Source organism: Grus americana, chromosome 9 (genome assembly GCF_028858705.1).
Source record: "Grus americana isolate bGruAme1 chromosome 9, bGruAme1.mat, whole genome shotgun sequence".
Classification (NCBI taxonomy): Eukaryota; Metazoa; Chordata; class Aves; order Gruiformes; family Gruidae; genus Grus; species Grus americana.
Genome location: NC_072860.1, coordinates 2,079,346 through 2,102,012, shown reverse-complemented (window position 1 = coordinate 2,102,012; position 22,667 = coordinate 2,079,346). Strand labels below are relative to the sequence as shown.

The 22,667-nt window shown below is 44.2% G+C and overlaps 1 protein-coding gene across 11 annotated transcripts in view; it reads left to right on the top strand.

Moving 5' to 3' along the window:
- The window catches only part of CEP63 (centrosomal protein 63), a 46,384-nt gene extending 23,723 nt beyond the window's left edge, over positions 1-22,661 (top strand). For 7 of the 11 annotated variants that reach the window (XM_054835020.1, XM_054835018.1, XM_054835014.1 and 4 more), the window contains 12 exons: positions 1,069-1,164; positions 3,419-3,544; positions 4,412-4,525; positions 6,884-7,120; positions 7,366-7,511; positions 8,302-8,430; positions 9,061-9,175; positions 11,034-11,231; positions 11,683-11,769; positions 13,734-13,939; positions 14,510-14,816; positions 17,372-17,873. In XM_054835020.1, coding sequence (XP_054690995.1) covers positions 1,069-1,164; positions 3,419-3,544; positions 4,412-4,525; positions 6,884-7,120; positions 7,366-7,511; positions 8,302-8,430; positions 9,061-9,175; positions 11,034-11,231; positions 11,683-11,769; positions 13,734-13,939; positions 14,510-14,816; positions 17,372-17,530 — 1,920 coding nt within the window. In that variant the 3' untranslated portion in view covers positions 17,531-17,873. Of the gene's footprint in view, positions 1-1,068; positions 1,165-3,418; positions 3,545-4,411; positions 4,526-6,883; positions 7,121-7,365; positions 7,512-8,301; positions 8,431-9,060; positions 9,176-11,033; positions 11,232-11,682; positions 11,770-13,733; positions 13,940-14,509; positions 14,817-17,371; positions 17,874-18,171; positions 19,009-22,564 lie in introns of those variants that run through there. The other 4 variants (XM_054835023.1, XM_054835022.1, XR_008578245.1 and 1 more) reach the window with 3 other exon arrangements.
- The last annotated feature ends 6 nt before the right edge of the window (positions 22,662-22,667 follow it).

Here is a 22,667-nt window from a genome sequence, read left to right as displayed (position 1 = left end):
ACAAGCGGTTGGGTTTTTCGGGTGCCTGTACAACTATGCTACAGCTATTCTTACATCGTCAAAATGACCCAAGTACTGCTGTAGCTTTTAGTAATTTGGTGTGGAATCTAGTAAAAAAAAAAAAAGAGAAATGTGACAGGCTGTAGCAACAGTGGGTTAAGAACTCTATAGTTTATTGTTAATATGGTGAGGTGCTTCTGCTGGTCCGCGTGGCAAGTTTTGGAATTAATGTCTTTGTTACAGAGTTACTAAATATTAAACAGGATTTTCATTTGTAGGAACTATCATTTTTATGAGGTAGGTTAGCGTTGTTATTATCAATTATATTTTCTCAAGACACTTTTGAAATATTTCTTACCACCAAAAGCAAATGTTGATTTCAAAACTGAACTGTAAACTATGATTAAAGTATCTTCTGGAGTATATGCATGCTTTTGGTTTACTCACATGAACTTTCTGTAATGAATTCTTTTAGCTTTAATTTGTTGGCTTGCTGTCCTTTGCACCTGCAGTTAGAAAGGTGGTCACTTTGGCTTGCGGGTGGGGAAAAAAAAGAGACAAAAATGAGTCACAGGAGTATTTGAATCAATGTGAGGGAAGTCTTCCCCACGAGTTTCAAAGCCCCATTTCTTTCCTTGTCCCCCTCATCTCCGTGTATTATTTGGAATCTCTGCTTCACCTCACTAGTGAGATAATGATGTGGCCATCTTTTCTCTTGGCAGATAGGTTGAAATTGTAATGAGTGTTTATGAAGAATTTGATGAGAGTGCCAGATAAAAATAGCCTTTTGACACAAGCCAAAACTGTCAGTTTCATCCCCAAAAATGAAAGCCAGAAACTGGCTCAAAACAGAAAGAGTTCTGGCCCCAGCCTAGCAAAGATTTAGGCAGAGACTTAATCTGATTCTTAGTGAGTGACCCCGTTGAAATGTGCAGTTGTGAACAGAATTAGGATCTTTTAATAGTCATTTACCACTCCTACTATGAAATGAAAACTAATCCCGGTACCAACTGACAATAAAGTCCACTTCTGTTGTTTTATTTACTTGCTTTTTAACCCTTCATTCAGGTTGGCATGTTGCGTCGTCAGGTAGAAGACACGGAAAAAGCTAAGCAGGACATGGTTAGAGAATACGAACAACAGCTGAAGAAATTTCAAGAGGAGGTGAGTTGGAAAAAGAGAAGATTGGGTTTTAGTTCCCAGTTGATATATGATCTGATAGGTAAAATACTTTGTGTCATTGCTTTTGTTTAAATACCATGGTTTTAAAACTTCCCATTCTTTTATTGTTTAGATTCTTACAAAAGAGCATTGAGCGTAGATGAAGTAATATTTTTATGCTTCATTGGGCCTGTTTTTTGCACTTTGGAGGAACTTGGTGACAAACAGAAAACTGTTGGAGTAGAAATGGGTAGTGAATGTACTGGTGCAATTTTCACGTGTTAGACATCTGCGTTAAGTTTACTGCAAAACCATCCTGTGTTCGTCCATCCCCGTCACCATAGTGCTTGTTCTGAAGTTGCCACAGGTACGGGCAGCAGCAGTTTGCTCCTTCAGCACTTCCTGCAATTAAAAAAGGGGGGTGGTGTAACTGGCCTTGATCATATGAGATCGAGAGATGAGAACAGTACGTAGTCTCATCATCTTTTTGCCTCCATTGACTCTGATTCTGTTGATGAGGATTTTGTTCTCTCAAGGCATGTGTTAGTCTTAATAAACACTAAGTATGCTTAGAAAACATTTTTTGAAGATAATTTCAGAGCTTTCACCTTAAAGCTTCTGATTCACTGCGAGGTGGTACATGTGGAATGTCCTGCAGGTGGTATAACAGCATTTTCCGTGTTTATGCCTTAACTCTTTGCCTGTCTTCACTTGTGTGTCAGTAGCAGTGAGTTAAATGGCAGGAACAGCTAGTAAACCGCTAGTAGAGCATTGACCTGTTTTCTCTGGAGGATTGGGCCTAGTTCATGCTCACTGTAAGCTGTAAGTTAAATTAATTTGGTAGTCTCTGCTTTGAGGACAGAAGGCATCTGTCCTCATTTAAAACACCTTACTATTCAGTATGACTAACAGTCTTCATTCACTAGATGTTCCCACTGGAACTGCGGATAAGCTGCAAAGCAAAGCTGAGGTGCGTTGGCAGATCTGCCTAAATCACTAAGGCTAAAATACAGCGTGTGTGTGTTGTGGCCAAAATTGCAATGTGTTGGTATTTTGCCCACACAGTAGTAGATGACATTAAGCTCCAATATTCCTCAGTCTTCTATTCTCAGTACTATTTGGGGAAACGCTTTCTGTCTCAGTTCACCACCATTACCAGTACAATTACAGGTACAGTGTCTAACTCACTGAGATTGTTGAAAGAATAAACCTGTAATCTCCTGATGTGTTTGGCAAAAGATGGTCGTGTATTAACTCTAAGCCCACGTGTCTGTCCGTTCCCATTGAACGTGCCAAAGTGCTTTGCTGACTCGGGGTTCTGGAGAACCTTTTGTGACCAGTGCATCAGGTCTTGATTCGGATGATTTTTTCTTCTCGTGGTCCTTCTGTTCTTCTGTGGGCTTAACTTTCTCCATCAGTAAAATGGGAATAATGACTTCTCAAATTCACGTGGCTGTTTGGAAACTTTTTATTTAACAGGCGAATTGTGGGGAGCTCATCAGATGGAAAATTCCATGCAAGTTGCAAGTGATTATTTGCACAGAGGGTCATTTAAATGTCAAGAGTTTTTCCTCATTCCAGCTTCTGATATGACTTTAGCATTCTAGCAGTAGGCGTAGGAGTGATATTTTCTGTTGGCATTCTCTACTCATTGTGAAATACATAGTGTATCTAAGCAGAAAATGACAGATGAAGTAGTGTTGCTATTATGTATAATGGCAATTCTCAAATCTTCCTTCTCCCACTAAGCGGAAGAGTTCCAGTTCCCACCTGAGCTTCGCAAGTGTATTTTAAGCATGTAAGAAACTGTACCTCTGTGTAGAACTACCTCCCACCCTGTGCGTGGTGTGACGTGCCCCCTCTATGAGGAGATCAACCACAGGTACTGCCTGCTACTACTGTGGCTGGGAGCCACCTGGATGAGAGGGGTACCATGCTCTTCCTGCATTGACAGCTCCGTGGAAACCTCCATCTTATCAATGTTTTAGTCGTGTTTTAAGACAGAGGTCTAATTAGAGCTGCTGATGTCATAACTATAGTGGCGTCTTGCTACTCCTATACAACTCAGCATATTTTGTAATCCCGTTGGTATAATAGGCTCATTATACAAATAGAAATCTTCACTTGCAAGCTGTGTGGCTTTGATTAGGGGAATTGTTTGTGAGAAGCCATTTGGTGTGCCTTCTTTCCAAGTGCTGTTTAATTCTTGCCTTGGGGGCTTGAACAAAGTTGTTTCTTTCGCTGAATTCCCTTGCAGTTGTCCAGGCTGAGGAGGAGCTATGAGAAGCTGCAGAAGAAACAACGAAGAGAAACTAGAGAAGAAGCTAACAAGAGACAAGGGGAGGACCAGTTTGAAATGAGCCGACTGACCAGGAAGCTGGAGGTATGTGGTAAAAAACCAAATGCTAGTCAGAGTTTATATGTATTCACTGACTATCTGGGCTTCACTGATGAAAGAATAATTGGCTAGGAAGTAGACTATGAATCGTGCTTGAAAAGTAGTCTCCATCTACTCTCCAAGTGTAGCTCGTCTCAATTGCTTGTGTGATAAAGGCAGTTTCCTGCGTTGGGGCCTCTGAGTACACACAGGATAAACTATGCCGCTGTTCTTAGACTAAAGAAAAGGAAGAAGGTGCTGGAAGGGTAATTAATTATGTGAATGGAATGAATTCCAGTGTGGTGAGGTTGTCATCTCACCTCTTTGAGGAGGAGGGAGCTACACATCAAACTTCTTCTCAACCCTGTCTCATCTTTTAATCTTTCTGCTGTGCTGAGCTCAACCGCACTCAGTTTTCCTTTACCGTACCCTGAAGATGTGGCCAACACGCACATCTGACTGATGTAGTGTCCGATTTCTGGAGCAGAGATGAGCATTAAAATTCTGTAGTTCATACTTGCCATCTTAGTGATTTCAGTAGCAGCGTGTTTTGGAAGCTAGAGACAGTCTGAATTGTTAAACCTCTGACAGCAAATCCATGAAACTAGCCATGAATCTGTTAGCACTTAACATTTGTAAACAGCAATAATTGACACTGACGTTTTAACTCGGGAGGGAAAGAAATACAGCAAGCACAGTATGTGAGGGGTTTTATACTGCTGAGTTGGTGCATCAAATGACTGGCTAATGGTTTCCCTGCTGTGGGGAAAGGTGCATTGGAGAGAGAAAGCAAACATGGATAGGAACTAGAAGGGGGCCTTCTTGTCAACTGCGTGGACGTACTGCTCCGAGCCACCCCTGCTGTCCTTGCAGGAGTTTCGTCAAAAATCACTTGACTGGGAGAAGCAGCGCTTGCTTTACCAGCAGCAGGTGGCATCGCTGGAAGCACAGAGGAAGGCTTTGGCTGAGCAGTCTGAGCTCATTCAGGTACAATTAATATGTGCTAAAAGTTTTTGTTTTGTTTGTGGCAGCAGGTGGGAGGGGAGGGAGGGGGAAAGGGGGAGAGAGGGAGAGACTAATGAAATCTCTCAGCCTTGAATCCAGTTTAGGTTGCCATTGAAATGACTTTTAATGTCCCGGTGGAATAAGATTTACTTGTGTAAGTGCTGTATGGAAAAAGGATCTGGAGTCTGTCAACAGAGGTTGCATAAACCTCGTGCAGCTCTCCCTGCCACCCCTCTGGTTAGCGGAGAAGCCAGCAGGATGAAGCTTTCCCTGGGAGACAGAGACCACAGCATATGACACTTTAAAATAGCTGTTACATCATGTCGTCCAGTTCAAAGCTGCGTACCTGCCAGTAGCTAAATATGTACCTTGTGGGTCCAGCTCAGAGGGTGATGCTGGAAAATAGTCTTCCCCTACGATGGATGCTTCTGCAAAGTCCTGAAGTAACAGGAGTTTTCAGCCTCTTTGTTGGTTTTTTTAAACGTCTGTTAAAGGCGCGAAGTAGCAGGGCTGCTGTTCCTGAAAAGCTAATCGTTAGGTGAGTTAGTGGTGCTGCAGCAGGGCGAGATGAATTGACCTAGAGCACAGCTGTGAAGTCACACTGACACAATCACAGCAGACACTGATAAGAAGCTCTTGCTGGGGGCTTTACACTTAATGGGCTCCTGAGTTGCTCTTGAGTGGAAGCTCCTGCGAGGAGGAAGCCTGTGATGACAGGATTGAAGCTGGCTCCAACAGGGGCTTTGTGAGAGGCTGACACTAGTATATCTACAAATGCAAAGAGAGTTGTTGAGCAGAAGGTCTTGCTGCTCTGCTGTCTCTGTATCATTGATAGCTCAATTGTCTGAGAACAGATGTGTCCTTGGAGCGCAGAAGAACTCTTCTGACTGTGCAGCAGAAAAACAGGAATTTGGGGAGATTTTCCCGAAGCAGCGCCGATGACTTTGGTGCATAGGTACTGCAAACAGACTGCCAGAATCCTCAATTTCTTTGAAAAGCCCAGCATGAAAGTGCTAAATTTTTGCCTCGGATGTTTTTATGCATTTTGTATGCTTGGTTTTTTCTTGGCACAAGGTCAAGGTCTCTTCTTTCAGCTGGCTTCCCCTCCTACCTTTCAGTGCAGCTTAGGGAAGCCTGGCATTGCCCAGTGATGGACACCTTCCTGTAACAGCTGCAGCCTTTAAAGTCAGCAGGCAAAAACTTGGAATTCTGTGCTGTCCTGCATGGTCTGTGGCTGGAAAGAAGAGATAGCTTAAATGTTTTCTCAATGCAGAAATAAATACTCAGGTAGCCTGATACTCCGGTTTCTTGGGTGGAGAGAGGCTGTACTTTAAACTCTTGCCCCTCCTGATTACCTTTTCTCTAATGACTATTCAAATAATGAAAAGACTGTAATCAAAATTATACCATAGTCTTCCAAATGCACAGTTCCTATAGTTTTCTCAGTTATGAGGTATTATGTGTGAGACAATGAATCAAGGCATGTGGTGATTCTGAAGCTGGCAGGAATTGCTCCGCTTAGAAATTGGGACTTAAGGACTACTCAAATATTTTGTTTCAGCTCTTAAAAATTATAAGGTACTATACAAAGAGAGAATATATGAAGTGAATATTCTTAGAAGCTTATATGAGAGCTGACTTGTTAAGTTTCACCAGCTAGCTACATGGAAAGAAATGCTATGAAATAAAGTATTGTGCCTATAAATAATAGAGCATGTATTGTTTGCTAGTCATATGTTCCTTATAACTTTTTTGTCTGCCATTAAAACAATGAAACATTCCAAGTGAGCATTCTTGCAAGCTGTTAGAACCAGATATTTACTGCATAAAGCAAAACATAATTGACTGTTACACCCAGTTCAGTTTTCGGTTTGTTTGGTGATTGTGGTTTTTTTTCATTGTGCACCAAGAGCCACTTTCTGTCCTGGTGTGGAATTAATGCTTGGGTAATGTCTCACTTGTGTATGGTATTTGCAAACCTTCTTACGTGCTGCTGTTTCTCCTGGTCTAGTCTTAGGTTAATGAGCAAAAAAAATAGTAGGCAGCTTTGTTCTTAGTTCATGCTCAGACAGCTGGAATGATTTGAGATCCTCTTTTCCCAGATTCTCCTTGAACCCCTTTTGGAACCAGAGGGCCCCCTTGTTTGTTTTTTTTATTCTGTTTACCTTCAGAAGTTTTACGCATCGTGAACAATGCTTTCCCTAATTCCCTGAAAGGTAGTGTTGCTTGCTTTGGGAATGTGCCTTTTTACACAAAGAACTTGGTAGTTGTTTTGAATGTAGTTTTGATACACCGTGGTTTTTTTATAATTTAGCTTTAATGCAAACCAATTGCTCTTAGCAGACTCAGCTTGCCAATCGGAAACAGATTCTGGAGTCAGTGGAGCTGGCTAGCAGATCGGAAATCCAGCACTTAACCAGCAAGCTGGAGAGGGCCAATGATGCTATCTGTGCCAACGAGTTGGAGGTGGAGAGACTTAACATGAGAGTGGACGACCTGACTGAAAACAATCGGATGATTCTGGAAGATCAGCAAAGAGTTCAAGAAGAATTAAGGCAATCCAAGAAAATGTTGGAGGTCGGTGGAGGAACTGTTAGGAAACTGAATGTAAAGCCGTGCTCCTGAGAAGCAGCAGGACGGCTCTTCATCCCAGAGCTCCCAGCTCTTCCTAGAGCCTTTGTAAAGTTCCTGATTGCCCTCAAAGCTGGCTTGTACCCACGTGGTGCTCTGCAGTATTTCCAAGGGTTCCTTAAGAACCTGATCAACCTCTCATCGCCTTACAACAAACTGATTTGATCCTCATCCTCCTCCCTCCCATGCAGGTGCTACAGGATGAGAAGATGGAACTTAGAGCCACATTGCAGTCTCAGGAAGATTTCATTGACAGCACCAAGCTGCACCACGAACAGTTACAGAAAGAGCTGGCCAGGGTGACTGAAACTCTTCGCACAAAAGAACTCCTCATCAGGTAGCATCTGGGCCTCACTGCTACTTGAATCCAGATCAATATTCCAGGTTCTCGCACTGAGGATGGTAGAAGCATTTTCTGGGCCTGTATTGGTTGATGTATAGGATGATACGCTGTAGTTTCTCACAAGGGCCGTTCCTCCTTGCAGCATTTGCCAAATTGCATTGCTTTTGAAATCAACTGACAGTCAGTGGAAGGAATCAGCTTTCTACTCAGCTCAGTTTCTGGAGGCAGCACAGGGCTTTTGAGCTTTTCAGCTTTTTTTTTTTTTTTCCCCCAGGCGTTTTCAGTCAAGTGCTGGAGGCTTTTCAGGATTTGATACTGTGCTTATTAATGTAGGTGACAGTTCTCACCGATTAAATGATGTCAGATTAGGGTCTTGGTAAAGTAACTACATATGTGACAAAATCATCTTGGCTTTCCCCTTCTGCACTGGCAACATGCAAAGGCTATAGGGTTCTGCTGGCTGTGCCAAAAGGTTTTGGCGTATGTCACCTAACAGCCACACTGTTCCTTGCAAGCTGGATGTCTGCTAATGGCAGGGAGAGCGTCCGGATCAGGGAGGCCAACATCAAAATAGGATGTAGTCTTTTTTGAGTCAGCCTGAACTCACAGGAGGCTGTGATCCAGCTGATATGTTTGCTTATTCACAATGCATGCAGGTGTCACCTAGCGTTGGGTTTTGTGTATTTTTCAGAGAATTTTGAGAAAATGGTGGTTATGTTCCCTGTATTAGTGAACTCAGACATGATGTTTCTGCGCTGAGATTAAAGTTTGTGTTTCTACTTAGGGCCTTGGAGGAACGCTTGCAAGAGAAAGAATTGTCTTCTCCGGGGCTGGAGCACATTCTGCTGCAGCTGGATGTTGCCCAGAAGAAGGAACAGCACTTACAGTCAGAAGTGACTCATCTTGAGAACAGGTAGCTGGCTGCTTGCTTCCCCTGGATGTGCAATGAAACTTGGATAATAATGTAATACCTAATATATTGTAGTCATCGAGTTAACCAGTCCCACTGATGTTTGTAGGCTTATTTTAAATACCAAAGGGCTGAAGAAATGAAATGCTATTCATTTTGCAGTTTAATAGTGAGACTGTTTTGCTAATTGGTTGGCTGCTTTTCACCGCACGCTGTGGGTGTTTTCAGTGTTTTAGCTTGCTTAGGCTTAGCGCCTTCATTGGTAATAGGTTAAGGAGTCTTTGTTAGTCAGCTGGTAGGAACCAGATCTAGACCTTACTGTGAAATTAGAATTCTGAACAAGTCTTCCTCTCTGGGTTTGTGGTTTTCAGGCTAACCTTTGCATGGGAAGTTTGTAATCTTAGAATGGTAAAGAAACAAACAAGAAACAGTTGTTATCTGTTAGATCAGCTTCCTGATCTCTTTTGAAATTATTTTGGTAAACGAAACCAAAGGATTGGTAAGGAACTTCTAGGTTAAGACTCAGGTTTCTGTTATGACGGACATAGGAGACTGCTTGGAAGATCAAAGTTGCTCTGACCATGCCCTCCTCCTCGAGGTATTCTAATCTGTAGTTTTACATCTGGCACCCAGCCTGGTGTCTTCAAATGCAAGGTGTGTACAGCTGAGCGAAGAACTGGATGAGAATATCAAAGAGCTGCAGTCGATGGAAGAACACCATACCGAGTTAAAGGCGGAGATTAAAAAGGTAATGCAGCTTTGTTCCTGGAGAGTGGGAAAGGCACTGGTGGAGTCAGCCGTTCCCGTCTGCGTCCTGTGCCTCGGCAGAGATGGCAACGCACAGTTAGCAAAGCTCCCGGTGGGATCTTTGTGGAGGCGGTGATATGCTGAAGGGTGAGGAGCAGATCTGACAAAGGAGGATTTGAGAGGATGGGTTTGCAGGTTTCTGTACGTGGCTGCGCGGTTTACTTTGTGAGCATCTGTTAGGCCTACCCCTGCGTCCCGCTGTACTTCTCTACAGTGTGGAGTTAGTGCTGGAGGGGCAAATATGCCGAGAAATTAAGGCCTGGAATCCCGAGTTTAAGCCTAATACGGGCTCCCAACAGGATGAAGAACAGGGGATGGGGTTTGCCCTAATATGTCCTATCACACTTGAGACAGGGCTTCAAATGTGTTCTAGGGACTCTAGGGAGTTTGTTTCAGGCTTGATACCTAGATGTGACCCAGGGTCTGGAAGAAACGGAGCGGCTCATCTGCCGTGAGAACCTCACCCTAGTGCTCTGTGCACCCAAGGGTGGCAGGCCTTCCGAAAGGCTTGACTTTTAGTAATGGTCTAGATCAGTTAGTGTGGGAGCTTTCACTGGTGCACGGTCAGAGTGGAAACCTTATTGGACTTGAGTGAAAAACCTCACTTCTGTGAAAATCTTTCATCCTTTATTCCAAATGTACAGAGGCGCAGATCTTGCCAGAGATGCGTGCTTGGTTACACATTTCAACAGCCACACAATAAATGAATCTCCTACAGGCTGCTGGGGAGGAAAGAGAGATTTATTGTGGTTGTTTCTCTTTTATATACTTGGGAGGCATTGAGGTGACATGGAGATAAATCACCGTATTTATAGTATTTACATGGCTAGGCAGAGATCATCTGGTTCAATTTTCTAAAATGCTTGTAATTCTCAGAAAAATCCTGGAGGTTTGGGTGGCTAATATTTCTGGCTAATGAAATGGAATACTAGGGAAGAAATTATGCTATGTTGTTGTTCTGCTATGTCACTGAATAAATATACGGTGTGCCTACCAGAATATTGTATGCAATTCAGGTCTGCCATCTCAAAAAGGATTGAATAAAACAAGATAAGGTATGGAAAAAGATGACCAAAAGGATGGAGTGTTTTTTATACAAGGAACAGCTGAATGGAATAGGACTTACCAAACTGGAAAAGAGATAAATGAGATCGAAGGTACTAAAAATAAAATCATGCCTGTCATGCGGAAAGTAAATAGGGAATGATTATTCTCTCATAATGCAGGGACTAGTGGCCATCAAATGGAGTTATGAAAACAAAGAGGTGTATTTTTACCCTCTGCATAGCTAGCTTGTGGAAGTTTGCCATGGGTAGCTTTAGTTGCTACAAGCCAATATCGATTCAGAAGACTTAGGACACAAACTAGTGGAAGAAAAGACTGGCTGGAGCTATTTAAAGACACTGTCTGTGCCCCAGGAAGGCAGAGTGGCAAATTGCAAGGTCATATTATGAAAGTGTTACTGTGCTTGCCCGGTGATGGTAAACCCTTGGGTATGTGTTCTTCGCCACAGAGGTAGAATGGTGAGCTAAAAAGACTGTGATTTCATCAATTATGGGTCTTTTCGAGCACTCCACAGCATAATGTATGTCTTGTCCCAGTTGGCAGTTTATGGTGTGGAAAAGAATTGGGATGAGGTGGTTTTCAATCAAGAAGGACAAGCAGGCACAGAGGGCTTGTTACATAGAGCTTTTTGTTTTCCAGTGCTTACATGTCACATTACCATGTGCAATATTTTTGCTTTTTTGCTGAAACATCTTTTAAAAGCTCGTGGGTGGTGTGTGTGTATCTTCCTCCAGCTGAAAGAGCAGCTCTCTCGAGCTGAACAAACTCACAACAGTGAGCTAGAAGGGATGAAAAGGGAAATCTCCAGGTTGACACAAGAGTTACACCAGCGGGACATCACAATCGCGTCTGCAAGTGGCTCCACATCAGACCTAGAACAACAGCTGAGAACAGAGATTGAAAGAGCAGAGAGGAAAGCGGTGGAGCACAGGGTAAAAAAAAGGCAGAAGACTCTTATGCTGTCTCTTTAAGGGATCTGAAGGTTTGGAATACCACCCTAGTTTTTAGCTATGTTAATAGTTTCCTTCTCTCTTCAGCTTTTGAAAAAAAGGCTTTGAGACCCTTCTGATGAAATCTTCTAATTTATGTTTTTCACTGAATCTGTCTTGCTTCTTCTTTTCAATCCCGTAACTGGCAGTCTCACAGAATTCTTTGAGATCACTCATGTTAACGAGGCCTGGATGATGACATCTTTGAAAACTAAAGTAAATGACTGTGCATGGTTATTTGCATGGTCTTCTCTATAGAGTCCCTGCAGAACTAACGGCCCAAATCTTGCTTTGTACTCGTGCTTGAATTGAGGGTGGAAAATGCCTGTAGGGTGTTGTGGGCATGTGTTGTGTTCTTTTTTTCTGAGCTTGTTGTTTGCCTGTATCTCCTCAGGTAATTCTGGTCCAGCTGGAAACCTTGAGGCTGGAAAACCGTCATCTCTCAGAGATGCTGGAAAAAACGGAGTGCGGTATGCTAGAGGTATGCATTAGGGAAGGGAGGTGGGAAGGGGCTAGCGTTGTGTATCCCCTATCTGGGAACAGTAAAAGTCTTTGCCCAGGCCTCAAAATGCTTGGTAGAGTTCAGTGAACTTAAAACCCAAGCAAAAGGGGTGATTTGTGAGGAAATAAGGCCCAGAAATACTGAGCATCTTGTTCAGTCGCAGGGTAGTGAGGAGAACTGCAGAAACAGAGCCCTCATCTCGGTTTCTTCTCCATGCGGTCTGGCCCATGGTTTTTAGTACATGTTGTTACATTTCCATTTTATGCCAGTTTACCTCAAACCTCTGATTCTAAATCTCCGATGTTCTTTTGACCTGTCTTCGAGCTGTAACTGCTCTGGTCCTTGCAATTTCTGGGGTGAGAGCATGTTCCCTGCCTGGTGAGGAGCCGTTCAGCAGGGCTGTCCCTCGCACTCCACAGGCAGGTGGCAGCCTGGGAACATGGGCTGGATGCCTTGGGACAATGCGCCGGGAAGGGGACAGTGGTGGGCTCCTGCTGATGTGGCACTCGTCACGATGAGTCTCGGTGAGGGCAGCTTGGCCAGAGGGGAGAAGGGGAGTCTGGATGGAAGAGGTGCAGTCTTGGCAAGGAGTAATACCTTGAAGGTTGTTCATTTTAATGCCTGCGTGAAGGAAGAAATAGCTAATTTGCAAGTTCTGTCTCACATAAACCAGAGTGGATGCCTTACAGGGGCAAGGAGTGGATTCAGACAGCTGAAAACCTACTGGGAGTATATCATCAGAGCTTTTATCCTGTCAGATCTGTGGGAAGGAAATGCTCGGCTCTTAATGTTAGTTTGGGGTGATTGTCAAATGTGCCAAGTTCTTGGGAAAGTGTTGAAGAGAAGCTTGTGGCTGGTGAGATGGAGAAAACCCAAAGCTTTCTGGAGGACTGATTTGAGACTGAAATGATGTAAGGCCCGTTCCTTTCTGCTTGAAGTGCCTGCCTGACTTACCAAAAACTTGATAGCAAACTGCAAAGCAAGAAACCTGCTTTAAAAAAAAAAAAAAAAGGAGAAGCATGCCCCACAGCCCCATGACACCGGAGCTACCCATCTTGGCCAGTTTCTTCTAACACACATTTAGAAAGTCCTTAGATACAGCAGTGATGAGAATGAATTGAGCATCTAAATTTAATAGAATTGGCAAGAAGAAAGTGGGAATATCGCAGGAGTAGAAACAATGGAAATGATATCCATCTCCAATAAGGAGGAGATGGGGAGAAGCAAGTTTTTCAGAGTTTCAAAAAGAAAAGAAAAAATTTGTTTCTACTTGTAAAAGTTTCTAAAGGGCTGCAGGTCGTCCCAGGTGGGGAGTCATCTGCTGGATTATTACCATAGACCTTTGCTAATTTGAATGAGGGGATCTAGAAGTGTTCTTGCAGACAGCCTTGCTGGTTGATCACATGGATGGTGGTTTCTCACTGAGCGTGGCTGCTTTTCCTCCACAGCTAAGCCACTGGACTTCACACCTGTAGGAATTATCTGGCGGAACCTGCTACTCTGATACCTGGAGAATTACTCAGACTGAGATAGCTTACTAGGGTGCAACCTGAGCGTTCCCAGCTTTGGCTGAGAGGCTTGCCTCTTAGCTAAGTGAGGGAATCCTGGAATGTACAGCTGGAGGAGAACTCGAGGTCATGTAGTCCTTCTCATTATCCCAAGATACATCAGAACTATTCTTGGTCTGTATTTTCCTGTTTTCAAAAGCATCCAGCGGTGAGAGAGACTTCCTTTCCTAGGCAGATCAGCACAGTTTGTCTGGATGCAGACACAATAAGACATGTATAATTGATTTGCTCTTATGAAAGCCTTGAAAATGTTGCCTGTCAAAATTGGCATTAGAGGATATGCCATAAGGAAGTGCTTGCCGGTCTTTGCTCTGAATTTGACTATGGTGTCTTGCAAATTAGAAGTTTTGACTTCAGCCCTTCTCTGTCTATTAGGGAAAAGGTGTCAGCCTAAGAGCACTCACTGAAGACTATGCCGTTGAACTAAATAAATTAAAATCTGAGAACCAGCAATTGCGGAAGGATCTAGCGGAGGCCAGAGCAAAACTGGAGCTCACTCAGCAGGTCTGCCAGGATGAACCCGAGGGCACTGCTCAGCAGATGCAGGATGAAGAGCCCGAGGCTGGGGATGTGCAGTACAGGTGAGTGTTGCGTGACCCCAGGGCTGCTGCTTCCTTATTGTGAAGGAGAACAGAAGCCACGGGCATGCGTGGGTTTTTAATGACCTGCTTTATGTATAGCATCTATCTCCAGCACATAGTACGTATGGGAGAACACAAAGGACTGTTTTGGAATCTGCCTTTATGCTTTAAGTAGTGCAATAGCTTTTAGGCCCAGCTGGTTTGCGTTCTGCAAAGCCAGCTAGTATTTGGCTGTCTTTTGACTGCCTTTGCTGCCTTCTTTGATTGAGAAGCCGTGTGTGCTCTTTTTGGTGAAGGGATTAGATGTGGCCCAGGTGGCTGTGCTCCTTGCTTTTGCAGCACTAGGATGTGCAGACCATAGGTTTTGGTATCTACAATAGCAGGAGAGTGAAAGAATTCCCTAGAAACTGGACGTGCATCTGCAGGTTCTATGGAACCAAGAGCCAGTTTGGATTGCAAGGGCTATTAGTAACCTGTATGTTCATCGTTATCTCTCTGCGAGCTTTTGCTAAAGGTCAGCTGCTAAGAGGCACACTGTCCAACAGTTATGTGTTCAAACCTGCCTTGCAGGACAACTGGGGAAGCACAGCACAAATGTGATGAACAAGCAGAGAGAAGACATCACAAGCCTGGTGGGACTATTCAGCATCATCAAGGGGAGCCCCAGAGATGGGGGGCTGCTGAAATAGGAGCTGTGACCCCTGAGATGGGTGAGCTGCCCACCCAGACCAGCAGGAAGAACTGCACGGAGTCACTTGCTTTGGGCACCTTGCTGGGAACGGATTCTTTACTCCATGAGCTGGATGAAAACAAAGATTTTGCAGATGAAGCATCTAAGCAGTCTGTCTCAAATGATCAGAGAGAATCTGTGCCTCTGGTAAGCAGTTGTAGAGAAGCTGGTTGCTAGTCAACAGCTGAGGATATAGCTGGGTTCCCATCTGGCAAAAGGAGCCAGATTTTTGAATGTATGATCTGGCCGTGCGGCGTGTATCATTCTTTAGGCATACCTCAAACGAAAGGAAAAACTTCTCCTGGATGGTTAATACTTGGACAGTGAGAGCCATGTGGTTATTCTTCAGAACTCTCTAGGGAAGGGCTTTGTGTTTGGTTTAACTGATGGGCTATTTCCAGAAGCTCGTGGTTCTCCCCATACTGGTGCTGTACATCAGTGTGTACCATGAACTGCTTCTGTCCCATCGGAATTGTGCTTCAGCTTTTGGCTTGGGTCTGTAGTAGAAGCTGGGAGTGAATGCAGAGCGCTGAGTATTTCAGCATACAGTGTCTGGGTGAATCTGAGAGCTGGTGCTGTGCATCTGCGTTCACTGTAACGCGCAGGGTGAGCTTCACCCCTCTGAATGGGACTGCCGTAGTCAGCACACCGAACTTAAAACCAGTTACGCCAGCTGATAGGGAAGCCTGAAATGGGTACTTCGCTGCCCAAGGGGAGGCTGTTATTTTTCCCAGTCGCTGATCATACTATTTTAGTAGCAAGCAGCCTTGGCACCTTCTCTGTCCTTTCACCCCAGGGCAGTCGCTGGAGCACTTGCCCAAGATGCAGGAAATGTGGACTCGATCGCTTCCTGCCTGCGGTGTTCAAGACCGTCTGTCCCAGTACCCACTGTAACGACTGGGCTGTAGACTGACTTGAGCAGGGAGAGGAATGGAAGAGGGACACTGAGAGTAATTGTCAGACCCTGTAGTAGCTGTAGGGCTGTAGTAGCTCTGGGAGGTGCTGATCCTTGTTCCAGACATGTTCCCACTAGCAATCTTAGGAGTATTTTCTCCTCTGGTTGTATGGTGTTAGCAGTGACAACAGCTATTTGTATTTTGTGGGGAGCCCAGAGAAGAGTCTCTAAGGCTGATGCACAGACAAGCGGAGGCTTGTCAGGTTTGTAGATCTTGATGAAGTTTACTACCAAGAATAGGTCTTGATTGTTTCAAGACTAAAGTAACTTGTGGGCATGTCCAGAAAACAAATGTTGGGAGCTTAGGGAACTATAATATTCTAAATGGAAACTCTTCAGACTGCAGGGCTGGAACTGAAGCGTGAACAGTTCCACTTCAGGGTCTGAGAAGCTCTAGGGCTTGACGTTTAGTAGAAGAGAATGTGCTGCTTTTTGTTCTGAAAGGTAGAAATAAGGTTTCTAAGGAAATGCAAATATTTCTCCTGGTGTTGACTGGGACTCCTTCCTCATGGTCAGGCTCTAATGTCTTTAAATCAGCTCCTTTAACACTAAGAGAGGAGAATTCTCATCAGTAGGCAATAGTAGAATAGGAGAGATTTGCTTGTTATCTGCAGCCTTTTTTCCCACTTCTCTTTATTCCTGGCTGTTGATAAAAGCCCAGAAGTCCACGAGACTCCAGGATTTGGAAATAACCAGTTACATTTTCTTGCCAAGACACTGAGGCAAGTTTTCTGTAATGGAAAGCAGCCCCTTAGTAACTTTATAATTCACCTGCCGGCCACTGCGCAGGAAGCTTCTCTTCATCAATTTGCAAATTAAGCCTAGTTTACAATGTTATTTTTGTAAGTTAAGAACTTGTGGGTAAGTGATGTGAGTAGCAGGAGTAGTTTGTGACCGTAAAGGAAAGAATCTGGAGTAGTTTATTGACCATTGCTAGCTGAACTGAAGTGGTGCTCAGGGAGTGTGATGGGAGTCTGGTCTGTGCTTCCCCTGTGAAACTGTAGCAGGAACTCATTATTTCAGGGAAGCAGAGGAGGTATATTGAAAAAAAAAGAAAAAAAAAAAAAAGGCAGAGATATCCCCAGTGCCGGTCCAGTCTGGCAGTTCTTTCCCTTCCCTGGAACCCATATTCTGCGGTGATACTGCTCACTGAGATTTTTATGAAAACAAGGAGCAAGATGTAGACCTTAAGTGCGAGGCAGGACTAACACAGCCAGGACGAGACCCTCGGTATTTTGTAGTGACGACCTCTGGAGTTACGCTGTGATTGCCCGTGCCATGTCATTCCCTCTCGCTATTTGAAGTGGAGAGGCTGGTAATTGAAGTGAAACTCCAGTTCCCCTAAGTAAACAGTCGATTCCTCTTGATACCTCTGGGGTCAGGGTTCCACCTGTGAAGTGCAACAGTTACGTAGGCACGTGGAGAACTTGTTTCTGTTCAGCTCTAGTTCCCCAGTGCCTTAGAGAGGGGAACTGCTGAAACAGAAAAATTATGTGTGCTGAGGTACTGGTTTTATTCCCTGCAGTTTTGGCGAAGGCCTGGAAGGCTTTCACTGTTGGTTAAATACTTGGGAGGGACGTTTACCTATGCTACAAGCATGAGAGCTGAGCGCTTAGTCCACACGATAAGATAGAATTGACGCAAGAGCCCTTTGGAAGCGTATTTAGTGCATGGTTTGCGGATCAGTGGTGCTTCTGACTCAAACTCAGAATGGAAGAATACCTGATGTCCCTTTGTTTCCCTTCAGTGCCCCCTGCCTACAGCTTCAGTTGGATCGATAGCTGCAAGATACCTGGAAGAGGAAGAACTGAGATCCCATCACATCCTGGAGTGCCTAAATGCTCACATTGAGGAACTGAAAATAGAGAGTGAAAAGATAGTGAGACAATTTGGACACCAGGACTAATGTTTCTTACTGAATTTGAATGCTGGTTCCAAACTGCCACCAAGGAGGTACCTATAAACCAGTTGCCATTGGAGCTTGGGTGGGAGGCTGGATGTCCCCGCTTGGAGCTGAATGGATGGATATTGTGGAAAGGAAACTCCTCTCTAATGTGTTTGATTTGATGGAGGGTATTACACCACAAACACTTCAGTCGGCTTGCTGTAGGTCAGAAAGCTGCATCAGAGGTATGTGTGCACTCACTCACAGAGAGATTACAGTGCTTTTTAGAAGCAACCATTTGCTAATTTTAATGTAAAGTATTTTAAGTATATTTTATACATGTAAAAAGCATTGAAATAAAACAGAATGGAAAAACACCTCTTTTCTTGTTCATACAAACATACAGAGTAAATCTCTTGTGGCTTATCTTGCCTTCTGCTCAGGAACTTTGATCAACACCTTTTCCATGCTTTCCCTCCCAGAGTAGCTACATCCTTCAAGGAACAAGGAATATAATTCCTCTTTCCTTTAGGCTACCTGTATTTTCTCCAGTTATTTCCCCTTAGTGGAATTGCTTCATCTTTCCTGGTTCTTGCAACTTTTGCCCATTACTGTTTGTATAGTATCTGGTGTCTTTATCTTGCCTTGCATGTTGCTTGAAGTTCTACAGAATAGCTGAGGAATGAATGGCTGAATTCTGATTGTGGCCACAGCCCCTAAAAAGAAAGGAGAGTAGTGGGAACTGGAGATGAAATTGAACGGGAGGAGAACCACCAAACAAGGGAGGTCCATCTGTACGGCAGACGGAGTTGCAACTGCTGTGTAAGCTGGATCAGCCTGCTTTGAATCTAGGCAGTCTCGGACACTGTCCGGTCAAGTTGAACTGCTGCATTAAAATACATCTGTGACCTGTTTTGAGGAATGTATTCAGTATTTCCTCCAGGAAGGTAAGCTGTTGGTGAGTGAACAGAATCTGTTTCCTACAGATTTGCTTTTTTTCCAGGAGTAGTCTGCAGTTCTTCTGTGGCTGAGCCTTCCCAGCCTTTGTACAGGCAAACCTAGGGACGGAGACATCCCTTGTCCATGTGTGTTACGTTTTCTGTTCCTTTCCATCAGCTTCACCTTGTCTTAGAGCAGGTGTTGAGAAATAGGAATTCCAAAGCAACATAAGCATTCAAAACCCAACCATCGGACTAGGCAGATGAGTTCAGCAAAGGGGATGCCTGTCTGCAGGCTGCAGCCTCTTCCTCGTGCCATAAAATGGGACCGCACTTGGTCAAGCAGTTCTGCATTCCGGAGTTCAAAAAAACATTTGCATCAACAAGTCCTTTCATTTTGGCTTTCTTCTGGAGTTCTCTGAACGAGGATAAAACCTTGGATTCTCATTGTGCAGTCTGTGTGATGAGGTGTTGAACCGCCCGCAGCTGGGGATAAGCTCCGGTCGTGCTTTTTGCTCACAGTCAGCATTGGCCTCTGTTCCTGGTCGGAGCTCTCCACAGGTAAGCAGTTTTGGAACACGCACCTTAACTACCCAGATCTCAGGTGAGGGCTTGTTGGTCCTGGGCTATTTTGACAAAAATTGAACAGCAAAATGGAAAAGCTGTTGTTTCCTCTTCCTGGATGAACCTATAGTGGTATGCCAGAACTTTTAAATACCTTAACAAATCTTCAGGAAATATAATACGGTTTTTAAGTAAGTTACTGAGTGTTGCCTCCTGCACAAAGTGTTTTCAGAAGTTTAGAAGACATTTTTTGCTCATTAGTGATGTTTGCTTTCATATCCCTTTCCTTTAGAGATATTTGGCAGTTCATCATGTTGGCAGAAGTTAAGAGCGAAACTGAAGATGATCCATTTGTTTAATTAGCAGCTATAATCCTACAGTATTTATCAATTTCCAATACATGTAATGAGCAGCTTCACTCAGGGAGTAGGCTGTAAAAATGTGATCTGAAGTGATCTAAAGAGTAAAATTTGCAAGAGGGGAACTGCTGAATTATTTCTCTGTGCTGGTGTACGTGCTCTGTCTTTCCCACCTCCTCTCTCTGCAGATAGATACACAGTGCCACAGACTCTCGTGTGGCTCCTGGAGTTGCTGTGGACAGAGGACAGAGGTTGAGCAAGGCAGTATGAGGAGTTGAACGGTTTCCTGCTCTCGCTGCACTGCTTGTTTTTAAACACGTGCCTTTCTCATGGCCAGCATGGCAATAGCAGAGCATCTGATTGTATACTGACCGTATCTGTTCCATTTGCGAGGAAGCTAGCTCGTGAGTAATGGAAGTGCAGAGATACACTTGCCAGAGATAAAAACTTGTTTTACACATACTTAATTTACCTGAGAAACAAGGTGTTTGCAAAACCGAGTGATGTAAATTCACAGAGCTAAGTAATTGCACCTCTCGGTGGTGTAGGGATTACCGAACCTGTGCAGTCCGAAGCCCTTCCAAGGGAGAACTGACTGAAATGGGAGAGCTGGCAGTCCCGAGATAACCAAGAAGTCTGTTCCAGAGATATTCTCCTGGTCTTGGAGTCTTGGCTGTGCTGAAGAATGTGCATTTTTTATAAGGGGAAGGAGAAAAAGGCTTGTTTATCCTGGAGGGAGATGTCACAGCAAGCACAGACTTCTGAGGTGCTTTTATCTGGGGCTGCAGGGTTTCTCAGGCATTCTTCTCTGCCTTTGCAGTGTCAACCATCCCTTGGAATAATCACCTGGCCCTGGAAGCTTTATAATTAATGAAGCTGGAGAGGGGGTTTTGTGTCTTTGAACTCATGCCTGCGATAGCACTAAAGAATTTCTTATGCATTTGCGGGGCTGAGCCAGATGTTTGTTTTCTGTTTGAAACAAAAAAACGTGGAAATTTATTTGCAGTACTTCTGTTTGCACCAGCCTAGCATCTCGCAAGTGGGAAGCTGGTGCAGGCTCGGCCTGTCTTTTGGCGTGCTACAAATGTTCTTTCGTGGGTGTGACAGCGCTTTGGGTCACTCTTCACTTTGCAGGGGTTAAATGCGTGTGTTTGTGCCAGTACCCATGTGTGTAATTGCAGGTGTCTGGGTTTTGCAGCATTCTGCAGGGGGAGGAGGGAGTATTCCCTGAGATCTTGCTAGGTACGGGGCAATGGGATAATTTTTTTTTCCCCCCTGCCGTGTTGAGATGGAAATTGAGTGTGTTGGGACCTTGTGAAAGGGAGTCAGGGAGACGAGGAGCAGGGGCTGCGTTCACACGTGTGTAACCCTGCGGAGAGAGGCTTTGCGGTGGCTGCCCACTAGTCGCATGTGTCTAGGTGAACATCAAGTGTTTGGCTGCATGGAGGGGGTGTGTAGTTGGGTACCCTTGACCCTCTTGTGTGGAAAAAAGTAGTTTTCTCTAGTTCCTGAGCTCTCTGGGACGCCTCGTTAGCCTCCCGTTGTAAGAAGTGATGTATTTGACTGGATCAGCTTGACCTGTAAAGTGAAAGCTACTGAAACGTGTCCTCCTTGATCTGAAAAATGGGATGTAAGAAAAAAGAATTCTTCTGCTAGGCACCAAAATAAACCAGGGCTGTCTGTGCTTAGAGACGAGGCTCGCCTTAGTCTTCAAGGTCCTCGGCAATCAAAAAATCCCTCTCTTTTTTGCATCCGCATCTGTGCGGTTCAATATATGTTGCTGTCCAGGGAACGGATGCCTGCTGGGCTGCAGGCCTTGTTAGCCTTCCTGCAGGGAGAAGCTGCTGCTGCCGCCGGTTTTTGAGGGCAAAGACACTTTGCTGTTTGGCGGAGGACCTAAAACCTACTTTTATTTCACGTCTGGAGCCTCCTTGTCTCCAAGTACAAAAAGACCCCAAAGCATTGCTGTACTCCTGGCATCCTAGAGTAAACTTGGCTTACGCGTTGTGTTTACACTTGCAGGTCGTGCCTGCGTAGCCTGCATCCTCGCTGAGAGTTCTGCTCTGGCTCCCCTGTGCGCTCGCTGAACTTCATTAAAACTGGGACTCGAGCCTGGTTGCTGGGGTAGAGGGAGTGATGTAGGAGGGATCGGAGGCAGCGAGCCCGCTGCAGGTGGGCAGCCCTTTGCTATTGTGTGTAACTTCTGTCACCCAGTCGCTGGGGAGGAGGGGAGCGCGGGAATAACCCACGTATTTTGTGGGGAAAATACAGCAGCTTTCTGAAGAGGAATTCATATCATTTGGTCATACAGAATGGCGAAACAGAGCAGATTTATTTTAAATTCAAGCTCTAACTTAATAACTCTCGGGTCACACTAACGTTTACGGACATCTGAATCCTTTATGAAAACAATGCTTGATCTTACGATGTATATTTGTGGTGAGATTCACTAGAAGACCACCTTTGCCTTGTGCGTGCAGGTTTTTTCCCAAGAGTACAGCACCAAGTAGTTTATTATGTGATGATAATGTCACTCGGCTTGCTGTTCCACATAACCCCTTAAGTTCTTTAGTCGCAGTATTGCATAGACAAGTTGGAGTAAGGAGTGATTTTTGAGAACTTTTATTCTCCATTTTACTGTAATTTTAGTTATGGAAACACCTATATGCTTGAGATATGATTACAGTGTTAATATTGCAGAAAAAAAGTGTTTACAATTCAAATGCTCTAATATAAAAAGTAAAAATTATTTTGTTTATTGTATTTAAGAGTCAGTGTAAAAAGTCATTTCGCAGTATCACTTAAATTTGTAAGACAATGAAGTGCACAAGAAAACTTCACGTTGTATTTTCTTCCTAACACTTCTCTCTCCTGGGATGTATTTTGCAACTTGAGTGAAGAGATACAGAAACTCGGTTTAAACATCCTGAAGTTCCTTGTGACCAATATTGCTGCTCAAAACCAGGGTGTACTTGCTTCATCCTGCCCCATAACTAGGTGGATTCTTCTTGGAGTAGCCACTGTAAGACTTTTCTTCTGGTCCGTAACTTGGAAACCAGCAATCGCTGCCGACACAGAATGACCTCTGGCCAGACAGTCAGTTGTTTTCTTCAAAATGTTTGTCTGGACTGTATTACTGAAAAATAGGTGAGGGTTTTATTTAATTTCTTCCACTGCTGCTCCCTTCTTAACAGGATTTTCTGCTGCTTTGAACTTTTTTGAGCCCTTGGTCTTGCAAAAGCCTGCAAGTGGTGTCCTGCCTCCGTTGAAAGAACAGATTTGATCGAGAGAACTAAA